The 19323-nt window shown below is 34.7% G+C and overlaps 1 protein-coding gene across 1 annotated transcript in view; it reads left to right on the top strand.

The window, feature by feature from the left end:
• KCNH7 (potassium voltage-gated channel subfamily H member 7) overlaps positions 1 to 19323 on the top strand; it is a 233128-nt gene that overhangs the window by 124941 nt on the left and 88864 nt on the right. Inside the window, exon 3 of the mRNA XM_040604789.1 lies at positions 13042 to 13197. Within this exon, the coding sequence (XP_040460723.1) occupies positions 13042 to 13197 (156 nt within the window). The remainder of the gene's footprint in view (positions 1 to 13041; positions 13198 to 19323) is intronic.

The following is a 19323-nucleotide window of genomic DNA, read 5'->3' as shown; positions in this document are numbered from 1 at the left end:
TTAATGAGATATTCAGAAGAAACATTAGAACTTTATGAAGATGGGTAGTACATAGGTTTTGTTGATTAAAAAGATCTGTCTGGTTCTTCCAGTCTTGATCTAAAAACATAAAGAGAGGGAAAACAGAGTGATTCATTCCAGAGGATATAGCTTGAATTATCTGTTTTCAGCTTCCAGACATTTACGTCCTTTCTGCTAGACTCAACAGCTCCTTAGTATTCAGCACTCTTTCCCATGAAGTTACTGCTTGCAATGCAAGTCACTTCTCAAACTACTTTTCTCTAAACAACAAAGATTGACATGTTTAAGATTCACACCAAAGGAATTTTCTGAGGAATGCTATTCCTCTGCTCTTTTTTATGCCTTCTCCAGTTTTTCAATGTCCTTTCAGAATTCCGATGTAGAGAAAGGTTGACTTCTTACTCTACCTCATTATGCAGGCTATGCTCGCCATTCTTACTTCTTACCCTATTATTTATTTTGTGAGACAGTGCATTTTAGGATATAGCTACCATTTTTTAGTTTCAGCCTACATGCCCTGGTTCTGTAACTGTATGGTTAAATTTATCACTTCAGAATGCATTTGTTTGCATTTAATGTCTCACTTACAGAATAATCCAGATTCTTCTATTTTGACTCATTACCATGTCATTAGCCACTTCACAACTAGTTTTTGAAGCATCCATATATTTCATAGAAGTGATCTGATATTTTCTCCAGATCTTTTCAAAACAAATTAATGCTATTGTGGTCATTTCTGTGGACTTTCACTAGAAACTGGCCCTGAATTGTGATCATTCATTAATTTTTTGGAAGTTTTCAGTCAAATTGTAAACCATGTAATGAGCTTTCTATAAGTATACTGTTTTTACTTTATTAGCATATTGTATAGCAATCAGTACAATACCTCACAAAAGCATATGTCTGTAATGGCTACTTGCTTGGGTTATTATACAAAGAATATAATCACCAAATCAGATTTCTTGTCCATTAATATCTGCATTACCATACTGAGTGATAATTATTATGTTCCTTTCAGATATTCTTTATTAAATTAATCTAATATCACAAGTTTCATTATTTTGTTTAGAACTGATGTCAGGCTCGCTGCCATACAGTCATTCCAACCACTATATCCCTTCTATGAATGCTGGCACAATATTAGCATTGTTGCAACCTTCTGGAACTTCGCCCAGCAAGATTTGTTAAGAAGTTACATCAGAGTTGTAGACTGCTGAGTTGTAGACCTAGACCTTTGACTACAATTTTTCTAGCAAATTTGTATCTAGCAAAGACTAATCACAATTCAGAAATATTTCTTAAAGGATCCATCTGGTTGTTACATAATTATTATCCGTACATATTAACAATTATGCCACAACTGTTATTGGGATTTTTATGGATTTTCACTATATTATTGGAAATTTTTTTTGCTTAATGCAGTTACATACTTATTCTTCTTACTCTTGCACTGTTGTTGTCACAGTCCTCTGTCAATTTTCTATATTTCATAGCTCTCGGCTTCCACAAATGTTTATTTACTCTCTTCTTTCTCCATTCACCATATGCCTGTTAATTCCTGTTTGTTACCTTTACTTACAGATGCACTTGCAGCTAAAATTTTGAGCATCCTGGAATCATCATTCTTTTTTTATCTAACAATTTCATTAAGAATTCCAATTTTTCATTGATATATTTGTCTGATTTCTTCTCCCACTTATTTCCACTTACATTTTTCTCAACCATAGAAAATTACCCATTTAGAAGAATCACCATTTTAATGCTTAGGATTGTTCTTTGTTTGTCTACATTGATTGCAATCAGGTCATGAAAAACACCCCTAGAACAGTCATGAACTTCTAATCCAGTAAGTTATTCATATTTATCAATTCTAATGAGATCTTAAATCAAAATTACATCATGTTGGGCATGGAGACTTTCCGTTAGAAAACGTTTTTTTTCTTTTTACAAATATTTAGTATTTTACTAGTGTGTTTGACACACTTCCAGTACATAGGCCTCCCACCACATTTATTAACATGCATTTAAGATCCCACAATTTTGTGTTATCAAGAGCTTCAGAATACATGTCTCTTTTAGCTACTTTGTTTGTCCTGGAAGGTTACACCCACTTGTTTTACGTCCCAGTAGCCTGACTATTCCCATCAGCTTTCAGGATTGGCTTTCTCACTGATGAGGGCTTCCAGATTATCATCATTGTTACCAAGACCCCATGATGGCTACTGCATACAAGGCCCCCTTGTTTTGCATCTGTCTGTTCTCTCCCTTAAGATACATTTTGCTGGATTACAGTTAAGTACTTAAAAACATATACTCGGACTTTACACCTGACATTGTCTATGATGACTCTTAATTTTTTTCTACAACTTTGGGGTTTGCGTATTTCTATGCAGTCATGATCAATTCTCTTATGGAACATCAGGAAGGATGTTTCCATGAGCATAATTTTCTAAGCTTATGATTTCCATATTTAGAAAATGGTACTCTTTCCACTTGGCCAACAGAGCTGGATGTACATTGCACCTGTGAAAGTTTGCAGCAATGACAGCATTTCTCTTTTACCTCAGGGGACCTACTGTTGATCTGTTTTCCTATATCACCTTTCACACTGTATGGTCATTTAGTGCCTTCTTTTTGATAGCTATTAAGAACTGTATCACCAAAAAAAACCTTAATCTGCCTGAAATGGCACAGTGTGAGAACAGAATCTGGATCACTCTTTTACTTCATAGTATATTCTGGACCATGAAGGAATGAAACAAATTACTGAAATAGAGTGCAAGCTTTTTTTTTTTGCTTTTTGCTTTTTTTTCCCTTCCATTCTGCTTTGTGAGGTTATTCAATTAGTTCTTAAAATAGTTTATGCAGTTTAATTTGGAAAAATAAATGAGGCTACTTTCACCAAAATGTCTTAATCTGCACTTTTTCTGCAAGGTGGACAATATTCAACAAACCTGATATCCCTTTCTCATGAACATAATAAGACATTTCTCAGCTGAATGCCCAGAGTTGCATAGCTTCTAATGAGGGTTTAGAAAAGAATAGCTAGGGGGGGAAAAGAGAAAGAGAGAAAGAGAAAGGTGGGGGTGGCGGATGGGGGGGGTGGGAGAGGGAAAGGAAGAGAGAGGGAAAGAAGATGAAGGAAAAGGCATCTTCAATTTTAGCACATACAGTTAAATACATCTTAGCTCTTAGACAGCTAGCTAAAAAATAAGAAATTAGAACGATTATTTGTTAGCTATTGCGGTTTTTTAAAAGATTTGTGTTTAAGGTGTATTTCACTTTAAAATCATCATGTTTGTAAACAGACACTAAAGCTCTGTAGTTCTTAATTTTTCTGTTAAAAATATGTGAGAGAAAATGTTTCCAACCATTGTTTTTTGCCTTGAGCTATACATCTAGTATTTGCTGAGTGCTACACTTTAAATAAAATTGCTGAAAATGTGAATGAAAAGAGTCAAAGCATTTTCACAATGAAATCCAGTTGTTTTCAAAACTTCTAATTACATGTAATTCCACTGAATTAATGTAATCCCTACTGCTATGACCCTTCCTAATTCAAAATTCTCTGTCTTGACACAGCCTAAAAAATGAATGAAAATAATTTACCCTAATATGTAAATGTCTGTTGATACAGCTGAAAACATAGTATAACAAACTCCTTTTCATAGTGTTTCATTATTATTACTTGGACTGTTACTACGTTTTTTCCACCCAACTCTTCAATTTCAGCAAAGAATCTGATATTAATCACTGACCCTTCTCAAGTGGTATTGATCTGTGTCCAATTACATTGGACATTGGTAATTTTTTATTGTCTACTGCCACATATCGGGATATTGTGTTTTACAGCATTACATTCTGGGTTCTCTTTTGTTAACAGACATAAAACTCTAGTCAATGATATCCACATTTTAGTATCTAATAAAAAGCTCTTATTTTAATATGTCCTCAGTTCAAGTGTATCATACAGCTGAGCAAACAATGGATTTTCTATTCGCTGTTAATCCTGACAATTATTTTTATATATTTTCAATTAACATTTCAAAATATTAATGTTGCCTCACAGGAATATCTTGTGCAGTGTAGAAAAAAATTACTTTTAAATATTGTCCTTTAAAAATAATAAAAATTTCAATTTGAAAATGTTTAAGTGAAACATTTCAGTTTTTCTAAAATACCACTGCTGCTTGCAATGTTTCCCAGTTAAAAAGTTCAGTTATGATATTTGTCAAGTGTAGCGTATCCTGCATTCACCACAACTACATTACAAGAGTTCATAAAATCAAGCATTTATGCTAAGAAAACAAGATGAAAATCATTGGGCTTGTCTCATTCACATAGTATGTAACATTTATAACACAAAAGCGTGAAGAATCCTCCTCAGTTATTTGTCAATTTGCAAAGAGTTTACAGACTTAACAGTTACTTTTTTTTCTCAGAGATGTAGCCCTTTGTGCAATCTGCACTGACCTTCCATGTGTGACTTGCTTAGCATCTGGTAATATGCAGTGTGTGGTGCACTCAGAGGCTTTACATAGGTGTAAGGAACCAGGCACAAGATACTTAATCGCATATGAAGAGACAGAAATATTCTCATTAACAAGCCAGATACACTGCTTCTTAGAAGCAGCACTACTTGCTGAATTCATCTGGAAGAAAAAGACAATGTATAATAGAGATTTTAGACTAACCTTAGGACCTGAATGTTGCCAAGTAACACTCATGTTTGAATACACCAGCTTTGCAAAGTGCCAGCAATGAGAATCCATCCAGAAAACAATTTCAGACCCAGCTTTCACCCCACTATGCATGTACCAGAGCACATCTCTCAGAAAGAACAGTTTGAGAGGATGTTCAAGACTGACTGTAGGAACTGGGCCTTCTGACTTCAGTCTGTGCTCTAGAAAAAAACCCTTTGACAAAACTCAAATATAGTTTTAAGTTGAACTGAAACAGAAAGGAAAAAGCCTATCTTGCAATTTCTCCGCCAGCTGGGGTTTCCTAAAAATCATTCTATGTGTAGCCTGGGAGCTACAGAAGTCTTTACCCTTCCATGTACAGTTTTTAAACATTTTTTCACGCTATGCTCTTTTCTTGGTCTCTACTTCATAGACATACAGTATCACTGCTTGTTCAATTTTTTTTTCCTTGCCAAATATTTCATTGCTCTACATCTTCTGTACATGTTTATATATGCTTAAACAACAAAGCACTAGGAAACTCTCTTCCCATATAAAATGTGTTCAGCATTACAATTAATCACCATATTTCTATTACAGTAGGTATAGATATTATAATTAGGAGGTCAGCAATAATTGTGTCAATGCAGTAGCATAAGAAACACTGGAGTGAGCAGTTGAATAGTATTTATTTAGCTATTCAATTATTTTATACCTGGGAATAAAGGGAAAGAAAATTAGATATTTATATAGGCAAGTCCAATAGTGAACTTGTCCACAGCCTCCAGAGGCAATTTTTTTCTTAGCTTGGTAGTTTAAAAATTCTTCCCTCAACTCTAAACACTGTAAGTTAATACATTACAAAACCTACATCAGTCCTATAAATCAACTCTTTAGTGTTCGGCAACCATTTCAGTGACAGACTGAATATCTATTTGATATGGAAGGTGGAGTGAAATGTCAAAGGAAACAGTTCCGAGTTAATCACTGTAAGATCCCTAACAAATACCAGCCAAATACACTCTTCTTGTCTCTACCCACCCCTCTTAAAAATAGCTATTCAATTGGAAAGGTACATAATACATTTCAACCTGCCATCTATTTTCAGTTGTTCTCTGCAATGACTCTTTTAAAAGAGACAGTCATAAAGATACATCTGCAGCATGTTTAATGGGAAGCTTGTGAATTCCCCATTCTTGCCACACAAGTAGTTCATTTTCAGTCAGACAGAATTGGAAAATAATGACATAAAAACACAGCTCAGAAGATACAGGTAAGAGATGGAAGGAATTGTACAACTTATTGCTCAAAGTTCTGTGTGGATAAGTACTAGACACATTTTAATAGTTATCTATTAAGTTATTTACTAAGTCAATTGTGAAAATGGGATCAAGAGTTTGTGTTACCCTTAGTTTCTTCATTCATTTTTGATGCATCTTTGGACAAAACACTTCTCCTCATTATGCCTTAGTCCTACTGCCTTTAGAAGAAAGTAAAGTAATACCTGTACATTTTGAAGGGCAGCAACAGGCAGCATTTACAATGCAGCCTGAGATTCCTGGAATAGATGCACTTTATGACTACAAACAATCATCTTCAGTTTTAGCGTCAAGTTTCCTCCTATTCCTCATGTGTACAGCTACATAACAAATGGTAGGCTGGGAGAAATGGAACATCCAAGGGTAATTCTTTTCTTTAGAGCCAAAGTTTTGACAAAACTTAAAGGTCTTTACAGATCAGATGTCTTCAAAGATCTGAATAAATGACATCAAGTGCAAAGATGCAGAGCTGCAGGTAAAAACAGACAGAAATATTTGTCCGATATTTCTTTCATGGGGTTGTTACTGAACTGAGCAAGTAGCTATGTGGTACATGTCTCCAGTGATCTGATTCTATGCCACTGAGGGCTGGGCAATTTTTTCAGGGCAGATTCAGTCACTTTTCCACTCGTTTTTATTATATAAGCAGGCAGACTAAGTTGTGAAAATCTGTTAGCAGTTAGTTTTAATTGACATATAAATGGGCTGGCAAAGACATTTTTAACATTCTGCAGGATCTTCACATGACTATTTTCAATATAACACTACAGGAACAGAGTTCTTAGTATGATTTGGGAAAGAAAGCAAACCTTTCTGATAAGTCCACTGAAGACAAGATTCCTTGTGACATGCTGCATTATTCTGGCTTGTGCTTGAACAGAAACACAAAGCAATAGATTTTCAGCCCTTAACTTGTCATGGTGACTTCCCACATCACAATACAAAACATCAGTCAATATTTGGCAAACTGGTTTTCTCTTGAATATTCAACACACACCCATAGTGCAATTCTCCTTAAATGCCAACAAAGCTCAACTAAGTACCCTATTTGCTTAGAGTGGACCTGAAACCAGAGGTAAACTGGCTTCTGAATTTTAAGCATAAAGAAAAAGGACTTTCTTCAGTGATAAGTCACAGAAATAACACAAGGAGAGCAAATATTCACTGGGTACTATTTTTCTTCCAATTTCCTTTTCTTTTTTTATAACTCTTCAAGGATACAAGATGCTTTGTTTTACAGGTTTCATTAGTAAATGACAACCAGTCATTTTCAGGCTTCATTCTTCTGCACCATTCATAGTTTGATGAAAGCACTTGCTTGCTACAAGTTTTTAACCTGTTTGTTACCAGAATCTTGACAAGATATAGAAAAAAGTGTTGATTTGCTTCCTTTTTTTTTTTTTTTTTTTTTTTTTTAAAGTTTGATTGAAAGCAGATATAGAACAACAGGGAATAAAGTCACAATTCCTGAAGATCACGTATGAAACTGCTTGGAGTAAGGGTATTCTGTTAATTCTTAGGGCATTTCAAGAATGCAAAAGTTTTATCAGCAGGGTGCAAGAGAGAGCCTTATGTCACAAGAAATTGTGCGCCCCTTCCCACATTGTCTTCCATGTAATTCATCTAACACACAGCCCCTGTGATCCTACCACACTGGTCCATACAAGGAGCATGTCCATGTCCTTTATCTGCCAGCATGTGGCAACAAAATAGATTATATACAGCAGTCCAGGCCAGAGAACAAGACTTGAGTTTTCAGCATTTCATATGTTCCTAAGTTACTCATATTTGCCATGCTGGGCATGTGGACAAAATCCGCAGCCTGAGCCTTCCAAAGGTCCACGCAAATTGGGGCAGCCTTTTTCTTTCTAAGACCAGGGCATACATTCCATGTAATTAAATTCCCTTTACTTTCTGCCTGCACAAGTATCATCCTGGACCTGAGTAAACAGAGTAACCAGCTTTCTGAGACTTGTCCCAGTCTGGAAGATGTAGAGAGAGATGCTTCTTTTGTCCATTAGGGAGGAAGAGACTATTGAATTTGGAGAGTTAAGGAGTTAGTAGAAAGCCATGCCTTGGCTTCTCATCCCAAACAAAGACTCCATGAAGGATGGGCAAAGTCAAGAGAAGGTGTTCTGATCTTCCACATTAATTGTCCCTTAGATTCTCTCTTTTCTTTCCCCAAAGAAGCTCTTATTAACATTGGCCAATCTCCATGAGTCATGATATGTTGAAAGGACAGATAAGACTGTAAATATGAACACAAGATAACAAAATGCCATTGGTTATGTTTTATGACATGATGTTCTTTGTACTTTGTGTTTGTGGAAGTCCACTTTTTCTTAACAGAGGAATATTAATTTTCTACTTATTGTAACAGTGATCAGAATCTAATGTCAGAGTAACTGGTCAAAAATGAACCTGTGAAAACAACACACATTTCACCTCATTACTAACAAAATGAGAACTATGCAGACTTTTCTGAGCTCCTTTTCGGTAAAATGCTGATAGAATTAAGACTAAGCTTAGGACACAATTTAATACAAAACATACTTAGTCGCCTTTCTACTATAATTGATAGTTTCGGATTATAAATTAAAACGTAAGGTATAAACTCTGTGTTTGTAACTAATATGTTCTAAGTTTATGCCTCTGAGAGAAGGCATTTTGAGCATTTCTTAACGTGACAAAATGTGAATCATATCAAGGGAAGTGATGGGTAGTTATCTCCACAATTAGTGCGGTGATTATTTAATAAAAGTGCAAAGAATACTCAGCTTCTTTCTCTTGTCCCTCTATTATCATAATATGGTCACATTGCAGAATTGCCTCATTTAGATATGTCTTTAAAGAAAAAACAGGATTGCCTAGCTCTCGAAACGTGTGCAGTATCTCTACCTCTAACTTTTAACTGCCCTTGATCTTGTTCTAGTAGGCATGCGGTTGTTGGCTCTTCATTTGTTCTGTTTTGGTTTTGTTCCTTCTCACCTTCAATTTTAAAAGAGCAGAAGTGGCTATGGATTGTACAGATATCTACACTGGAATACTTGTATGTTGCCATGGTGAAAAATTATCATAATCCTAGAAAACTCTTTTATGAGGTCAACCTGTCCAGAAATTTATATATGCACACAGATGACATACTCAACATCTTTCTTTCTATACCCTTAGTTAGTTGTCCACACCAGCACTAGCAACATCTGAGAAAATGTTGCTAGAATATCTAAGAAGTCATAAATGCATTGGTGCAGGGAGCCAAGACTGATACCAAAATATGTCTGAACAAGTCTCAGCCCCAGCAAAGGCAGTCCTCAAATTTCTATTGAGGTGGATGAGTTTGAATGTTTTAATGGTGAAATGCAGATAGCAACTGTCAGACTTATTCAGGGCAACAGGGCTGCAGAGCCATTCTGTAGAACCACAATGGATTTTCAAGTGTCACTGTTGTGTGAAACATGGGGCTTCTGAAGAATTAGGACAAATATCTAAATGCCACAGTGTCTCAGTTTTCAGAGATCCTCTGAGCTTGGCATATGTAATGGCCTCTGAAAATTTCTTCCAAGGAAGACTGAATCAACATAGTTGTTTGGAACGTGTCATTTTTCAAAGTTTGCTTGTCAGAGTTTTTCCACAGGAGAATGGAGGCTCTTGTAATTTGGAGTGCCTTCACTGTTGTATTAAAATTAATGTCCTCTCCCAATTGCTCATAAACAGAGCTATTACAGTTCAAATAAGTGACTGCAGTTGTATCTAGGATGCAGCCTGATAAAAATCTGTCCTAAAATCCTCTCTAGAAAATCACTGAAAAGGTTAATAGATTTTATGAACCGAATTAATTGGTTTGATGTGCCTGCTTTGTGCTGGTCTCGCGAAGACAGTAAACTGTAAATACTATGCAGCCAGATATTTAAATAGACTTTGCTTCACCAGGATTGCTCAAATGGTGCAATATAGCCTTACATAATCCTATTATATCCTAAAACTTTATTTCTTAAATATTTATTGTCATTTATGCATACATTTTGGCAGTTATTTGTTTCACACCAGCCTGTCTGGTCTTGTGAAATCATACTGTTGAATACATAACCACAGAATTATACATCATATCCACACAGCATACAGGGGAGTAGAATTTTTTCACATATGGGTTTTTGCCACTAATTTAACTAGATGAAAAAGTAGGCTTTAAAATGCCATAGACAGAAGAAAACAAGCCCTTATAACTATGTAATTCAAGCTGAAAAGAAAATATCCAGGTTTTCCTCTTTATCACCTCCAATGATGATAACAAGAGAGCACAACAGGTATATTTCATGATTACTCCTCAATAGTAATCTTTATAAAATCCAGATATATCCCTGGATATTGCATCTATTAATTACAAAGGTATAATTTTCATAATTATTCTGATTATATCATCCACTTGCCTTGTGCTGTTAGATGAGAAATGTAAATTCCAGAAACCTCATTAGAATTTTTATTGCTCATGAGAAGCATTTCTTACTCTCAAAGTAAGAGAGACAGTATAGAGACAAAACAGGGAAAACGTTGAGTGCAATGAAGAGCAGTGGAATGCCATAGTGCAAATACTGAAGAAGATTGTTTATAAACAAGCTACTTCTTAATATTTATTTATTTATTGCCATCAAATCCAACAACTGAATGCTTGATTTAGTTTTGCTAGTATTCTTTCTTTGTACCCAACTCTTATTTTCCAGTCACACTGGGGTCTTTCTTGTTATTTTGTATTTTGTATTTCCTTATGGCCGTTTCAATACAGATAGATACTGATAATTGTATAGCAGGTAACTCTTTCTGTATTAAAGACAGTCACAGTAACTGTGACAGGCATTATCTTTTGATCAAGTTGCAGAATTCCAATTCCAGTCATTCACATAAAGTAAATATTCTATGCCTCTAAAAGAAGCTCAGGTATCTTGGAAAAACTTCAAACTAAGGAACTACACTGGAGTCATTAGCCTGCTGGTGCAATTTGTCCTCAAAGGAACTATAATGAATTATATGAAATATGAATCTTTCCCATTTTTTATTCCCAAAATATTTCTACATACAGCTTAAATTTTTTAACCCTGTGCTCTCTTTGCCAGGTTTTTAATCTGTGGCCTGTTAAACATCTTCTGCATCTCCCAAGAGATGCAAATCCCTAGCTACAGTACAAATGAGGTTTGTAAGTGCTTGAGGGTGGAATGTTCCACATAAACGGGAGATAGTGTCATTACTTAACATTGTGGGAAGCATTTCAAAAGCTGAAACACCCTTGCCTTCAAAAACAGGAAAGTTTTTAAAGAAGTCAGGCTTCTTGTCATCCTTGTTTGCATAAACTGATAAATATTAGATCCACTGGAGTTCAGTGTTTTTCAAAGCCACGCACCCCTCAGCCTAGCCCCACTTCCAGTCCTCTGTGTTAAAGGTGTCTAGTTGGGGGATATCTGCTCAATCTAGAAATCTGCATGTCAAAGCATAGTCTATAGCATGAAATAGTATTTTCTTCCGAACAAATCAATAAACATAATTCTGACCGTTTGACATCAATATGTATTGTTATTAACTAAAAACACAAAGATTATTTCTAAATTATGTTCAGACCCTCTGTTTAACCGTCTAAGTTGCAATGCTTGGCCTGCAGCACTTCTATTTTTAGCTCTAATGGAACAGTCTTAAATTGCTTATTTTCTGTTTACTAAAGTCATTGAGCTTGTAACCATGGCAACTTTGGCAAGTGCCACAGCTTAACTGTTTTATTAAATGGATTGAAGGTACAGCTGCAAAACTTGAAAAGCCAGCATGTCAATTTTATACATAGCTCATACTGCCATATATACCACATTATAGAAAATACTACTTTAAATATGAGGATCCAGAATCTGATCTTGGTTATAATGATATCAATCTTTACTATCTCTGTCCTCAATGGGAAAAAAAAAAAAAAAATCTTGTGTAACCTAGATCAGGATCTGTTTTTGTCAAATTGCATAGCCTTTCAAGTTTCAGTGATTACTGCATTTGAATGCATAAATTGCAGATGATGTACATTAAACCGGTCCCTAGCTATCATAGAAAGACACCATCTCACAGTTGTGTTTGCATGAAGCTTTTAGCACATTATTGTATTGTTTACAGCAATCACATCATTTTTTGGAACCACTAGAAGGAATTAAGTCAAAACTAATGACCTTGTCAATTTAAACTTCTTCAGAGTCATACTGGAACAATTAGCACAAAGAATTCTTTAAATCTAATTAGGCTTTGGAACAACACCCTGAGTACTAGAGGTGTTGTGGAATTACACCTTCTATATCAGTACAAGCTGGGTATGGCCCATATATATGAAAAACTAGGGTGCTTTTAAATTTATCCTTTAAATTGTATATAACAGTTAAGTCAAATACTGATTAAGATTATTGAAAAATATTACCACAGTTTATAAGTTCTTTTGTGATAGAATATAAAACTCCATAGGATCAGGTAACAAATATAATTTTAACACAAACCTAAACAATACTATATAGCCCCCAAAAGACTGAGAGCTAAAATAAGAATAGTCATATATTTACACCCATAAATATTTAATGCATGATTCATCCTGTTGTAATAGAACCAAAAGCTTGAAGAATGTTTGACATTTATAAGAATGGGGTTCTGCTTTCTTTGCTAGTGTTATGGTTGGAACAGTGTTCGCATTGCTACTTTTGGTGCTAAATGTCTCCATATCACAAGTCTGTCTATATAGGTACTTCCAGTGAATAAAAACCAAAAAGTAAAATTGACATTTTAAAGGAGAGATCTTTTGGAAGAGGTAATAATCTAATAAATTATAAAAAGATGTATTTCTTTCTATGAAAATGTTCCTGTTTAAATTAAATAGTGTGTCTGAATGTTAAATCATTAAATTCAAAGAAATATGCTTCACTATCTGTTGGTATAACTGTAATTACTGGAGGGAAAAAATAATGACGTTTCCTTTCATTTATGTATTTCTTTTTTTTCTCCATCTGCAGGATCTACCTTCATTTGCAACACCCACATAATTCCAGTAAAAAATCAAGAGGGAGTAGCAATGATGTTTATTATTAACTTTGAGTATGTAACAGATGAAGAGAATGTGGCATCTCCTGAGAAGTGCAAGCCAATACTGCCATCCAAACTTGTAAATCGTAAGTTACTCATTGAAAGTTCTCTGCTTACCTCTACTTTTAGCTGGGAGAGTAACTAACCTGTGCAATAATGATACCAAAGAACTGATGCAATCCCCATTGCCTGACTCATTTAAGATAGAGTTTAAAACAATAAGAATTAAAACATGGCAAACCTGTTACAATGTTGGCAAGATAATCTATCCGATCTCTGGTAGTACTAATAGCGTAGATCTGCTAAGTACTGCTAGGAAATATAAATTCATTAAAAGTAGAACATTTCACAGAAGTGCATTGCCTTGACAAAAATTGATTATGAATGAAAACCTGCAAAGTATTATGATATAGCCCTACTATTTCACCTTAACTAGTCAAAATTGAACATTTTTATTTCCTTCCCAAATGAAAAATTGTTGGTGGAAGGTTTGATTAAATTAGACTAGAAAATATAAAACATGGGGGGAAAAGTTGAAGCATAATTAAACATCCTGGTTTTATCAAATTTTAGTACTTAGATTGGCTTGAAGGATGGGATTTGGGTTTTTTTGTTATACAGGAAATGCTTTTGTTTTCATCCCACTGGAACACAAGTATTGCCGAAATCAGAAAACTACACAGAAGTCCACTTCTTATACAGCTAGAATGTGTGGATTTCTGTCCTTCTACCTGCAGAATGTGTGCTCTTCTCCTGACCTTCACTCTGTGCAACAACAGTATCTTCTGGTTTTGCTGTTCTGTTTGCCAAATCCTTCTGCTTTGCTTCTGCACTCAGTAATCTGCTTTTACGACAAGATCTCCCAGAACACGTCCCCGTTTGTACAAACTCTTAGTAAAGCACCACATACTCTAACACTGAGCATTAGCACTGTCCCCTCGTTGGCTCAGCGACAGTTGGAAAATACCTTTCCACAGTGTAATAATCTTTAATGTTAGCACAATAAAGGGACCTGGAACCTAAGTTTTCTGACCGTTAAATCAACACTTCAGCTTTCTTTAGATAGGAGATAAAGAAGGTATGATATCCACTGCCAGAAGCGGGGGAAGAACTTTCCCAATGTGAGCACCGTGCACTACCTGAAGTGATGACATGCTGTATTATTTTTTCTGCTAGTTATGTTGAGAAGATTGTAAGGAGCAAGTCTGTAACTATACATATAACGGCATTACCAGGCTCCTTCTGATGAAAGCAGTCTTTGCCATTCTTCATAATCTAGACTTTCTGCGCTGTATCTTCTTGACGAGATGCATAGGATCTCACTCAAAGCTCTGTGACTATCAAAAAATAAATACATAACCAAAAAGCCCCCCCCTAATATTGCCAAACCATTCACATTTTTAAAAAGATTGAAATTTATTTCTATAATTAATTGGGAAAATAAAAAATACTATTTTCATTAAGCATGGAGAAAGAGCTCTGACTGAATCATTCCAAATAGGCCAAAGTCTTTATACTTATGTCTGTATAACCCTACAATGGCAGTAAATACAAGACTGTGGAAAGGAAAATTCCCATTGCTGGAAATTAGCAGTTTGCAGATAATTATTGTTCACCAAATATCACATTTTTTTAAAAATAACCTTTGTAAATATTCTTTACACTACATATTTTAAAACTTGTGCTTTTATATTTTCCTGTCTTATTCTGTTTTGCAGGTTTTTTAAAAATAACTAATACAGCGGTATTTTTCATTTTTCTTGAGATACCAAGAAAACACTTTTCTTTTTTTAGTAATGTTATGGTAAAAATACTGTTAAGGGATATCAGAAAAAAAGTTTGAAATTGCATCAGAAAAAAATAAAATAATTTATTAAATTTACATCAAGTAAACCCCACTTATATTCTGTTTCAATTTCAGGATGCCATGATTTTGTGAAATTTGAACATTTTACTTCCTGGCTTTAAAAACCAGTTTTATAACATAAGTAAATTTATTTAGCTTGTTCACGCTTAATGTGGTTTTATTGACAAAACAGAAGGTAAAATACTAACAGGGGGTGGGGGATGTGGAAGCTTCATGTCCTGAAAAAGAGCTTTTTGTTCTCATATCTGCAATCCATCACTGTATGTCTTGAAGTGTTGGCACCTGCCATATTTTAAAGTGAAAAGCCACTAAAGAGGAAATCTACAAAAAAATCACTTAGTCAAAACATCCTTCCTTTGTTTTACAGTATTTATGCCTGACATACACTGGGGATTTCCTTGCTGAGAGTTCTTGAAAAATGAATGTGTGGCTCCAAATTCATTACATAATAAAGAAAGATCAAGGTGAAAAGGAGACAGAGAAAGGTGACTTGAACCATTTTTCTGCTAGCGGGTACAGCCAGATGCCAGAAACTGGCAGAAACTAGAGCAGGCACATGGCTGCTTTTACTCCTATCATTTCCACTGCTTGTGGTTTCAGAGTAGAGTGTTATGTGGGCAGGATGGGAAGAATGGTGATACAAAATATGCTACATAGCCAGAAAATTCCTCTTGGCAGAAAGAATTCTCAAGAAAGAGGCCAACCTCTGCGAAAAATCCAGAAATAACTACAAGATATTGTGTACAGTCCAGTGGTGGATTTGAATTAAAACAAACAAAAGCCTTGAAATTTAGAAAAGGCAGAAAGACACCAATAAGCAACAAAAGAAGTCACAGAAAAGGTGGATTGTTTACCAGTAAAACTATCTTTTTTAAGTCATGTTCCCATCACAATAAAGGCAAACAGCAGATTCTCTAAGAGGAAGTTATTTTTTCATCGTCTTACTCTATTTAGAACATACATCAACAGGTAAAGCAGCTGATCTATTTTCATTGGATCACACACACACTGGACAGTAAAGGGTACTGGTTCAGGAAAAAAAAAAAGCAAATAAACAAAATCCCCTCAAATCCAGTGACCAATTTGGAGAATGAAAGAGGGGGAACCAGCCATATAACAAGTGCAATACAATTCTGACAAACCAAGATAAGCAACAGCTAATGACAAAAGATTTCAGATTGCATTAACATCTACTACCCAGTACACAGATCATGAGAGATTTCTTTCCAGAGGTCCTTAGATTGAGTTCTGTCATATTAGAATGTCTTTTCAACATGAGAGCAAAAAAAATGACTGAGTCAGGTTGTAGAAGAACTAAAAGTGAATAGGAAATAAAAGATTCTAGTTATTTTCCTTACCCTATAGAAAATAACACTTCCATACTATCATTTTTCCTCTAATTGATTTATTAGGAGTTGACATCAAATTTATTACCTGTGACTTTGAAAAACCTTTCCTTTTTCTAAAAGCATCTTTTCTGCTAGCTGCAGCCAACAGTTTTGAAGAAGACTGCTTACTACAGTGGCCCCCACGACTGTAATCTAACACAATATGAAAAAAAGCATTTCATGCTGCACACACAGCCCATTGTGTTTTCAAAAGCTGTAGCAGCAAAGAAGGATTCCAATCTGTTAAAGGACTGAGGGCCTTCTGAAAAAATTGAAGACCTATGGAAGGCAACTGACATTTGCAAAGTTGAGCTTAGAGACTACATTTAGTTCTGGATAGGCAGAAAATTTTAAACTTTCCAGCTAAATACTGACAGAACTTGAACTTTTAAACAGTGTTTGTAACCTATTTGACAGGGATCCTGTCTTTTGTACCCATTATGATGGTTAACACAGGTTCTGATTCAGCATCGGGCTTGGCAGATTATGATAATAATAGATTATTTTAAAAAAAATACAGTATGTTGCCAGGAGATTGATGACCACATTTGAGTATAAATACAATTCTTTCTAGTCTGGTGCTCAAAAGCTTCTATCTCATATGCAGCAGAAAGCTGAATAGGCACTAATGTGAAAAGTGAAGATACTGGCTTCACAATAGCAGTGTAAAAATCCTTTCAGCTGATCCTTTTGTTCCCTTTACTCTTCCTTGCAAGAATTTATCATCAGTTCTCTGTGGCAGTCTGACCAGTGTTCATGTAATCACATAGCTAATTTTTGGGAAATCCTAGCATGCACCAAATCTGTAAAGAACTACCAAATCATAGCCAACTGATTTTTCACTAGTTTCTGCTTCATTGATTTTGTGTTTTGCCACAATTATATTTTTCAATATATGCCATTTCACTAGTGAAACAAAGGAAGTCTTTGTTCATATATAACTTTTTCCATTTGGGAAAAAAAAGTAATCCCAAAACATTTGTCATATCTTTTTGTTTAAACTTCCAACCAAATTTATTTAATACTATATCTGTCCCATCTTTATATTCAGAAAGGTGAGGAAATTTCTTCTGTAAGCACTTATTTCATGACTGGGTCTCATCCTCCACTCCATTGAGAATGTCTTTGTACAATGTGCAGTTAAAGTGAGACATACAAACTGATTTCTGCTATAGATGTCCATTCATCATCCAATCACTCTTTCTAAACTTTGTCTCATTTCCAGATATGACAATTCTATTCATTCTTATTTCACATCTTTTCTGATTGTTTGCTTTTTGCATTGCCATTTCTTAGGTCATGTAAATGTTTTATAATTCCAGAAATTAACTTCTATACCCAAATATAAAAACACTTAATAACTTTATCCCATCTCACCTTATCTGAAATGCTTGAAGACATAAATACCTGCTTTTTAAGTGAAAGGATATTTGTTTAGGTTATTAAAGTGTTGAGATCAAAAGTTTTGAGCTATATGGGCCCTAAAAATGAATTTTACTCATAATATAAAAGTTCCTATGGACTATTCTCTTACACATCTGATAAGACACTAACTTGGTTGTCACTATGATGATAAAAAATTATTTCCAAAAGTCTTGTTCAGAAATTTTCATGAATCTAATCATTTGCCAAAGTTATATAAAATTTTCAAGTCCAACTGAAATAATGCATGAATAATGTATAGACAGATTAAGAAAGACAACTCCTTCCTGTTAGACTTACTGTAAAAGAAAACAAAATATTTATGTAGATTTTCTACAATGAACTAAATTAAGAAGATATGTGATTTTATACCAGTTTCACAAAATAACTCTATGAACACTACTAAATTATCATTTAAATTTGTCTACTAGTAACAGTTGTAAACCAAAATAAAATAAGAATTCCTGTACATTGTGTTGTACAAAATTAATTGTATTCCTTATTATAAAGTGTTAAGCTACTATAACTTCTGTATATAAAAATGGCTTATAAATCATCTGTTGAGGAAAGGGAACGTACGTGTCCAGTTTTTCCCAGATCTGTCAAACATTCCAATCTAGCATGTTCATCCACTCCACCAAATCAATGAGAACTTTTTACAGAAATTTACAGAATTAGTGGCATAAATTAATATTTGATTCTGGCACCTGATTCTGTTCTTCAGAGCTGTCAAGTACTTTGTGTCTGTAAAGCTAGTACATGCAAATTATCAAAATAATCATGACACAGATTGAACACAGAAAATCAGCTGCCATTTCACACTAACAAAAAATCATAGATTTGACATTACTGACTGCACTATGAAGAATGTAGCTATAATTTTTCTACTCAAAGTAGACCATTTGTGGGATTGTAATGTACATGCATGCACAAAATGAGAAATACCTCTCAGAACTTTAATTTTGAGTTGTTTTCATTTTCTGCCCCACCTGCTGCTTTTTTATTGACTATAAGTGCTTTTTCTAATATTTACTCCAGTCCTGTCAAAAGCAAAACTCCTATTAATATGTAAGCTAAAATAGCTAAATCTTTCAAGCAAAGAGATTCTTCAGGGTGTTTACACTTTACTAAGTTTGCCTCCCTCCTGGTCCTAGCAATACAGTTACATCTTGGGAGCAGAGATCACTGCATCCACTGAAGTTAAAAATGAACCAAACATAACTGAAATTCAAATCAGGCCTTTTCTTTAAGTCAAAGAATTGACTCAAAAAACGGTATTTGTTTTCCTCTTTGCGGTACACTTTGCTATAAAGGTAAACATAGCAGTTAGTGAAAGGCAAGCATATATTTTTTTCTAAATATATCTGGACAACAAGATTGTCATGAAATATTGTAAACCATTTGAGGCACACAAGTTTGCCACATAGAACATGGCACTTAGAAGCAATAGCAACCCTCTGAATTTGCCCAAAATGTAATGAGAAATTTTTCCAAGGTCTTATTTTTAGCTGCAACACTAGGAGCAAATCCATCAT

This window comes from Falco naumanni, chromosome 8 (genome assembly GCF_017639655.2).
Source record: "Falco naumanni isolate bFalNau1 chromosome 8, bFalNau1.pat, whole genome shotgun sequence".
NCBI classification, from domain to species: domain Eukaryota; kingdom Metazoa; phylum Chordata; class Aves; order Falconiformes; family Falconidae; genus Falco; species Falco naumanni.
This window is presented reverse-complemented; position numbering and strand designations above follow the sequence as displayed.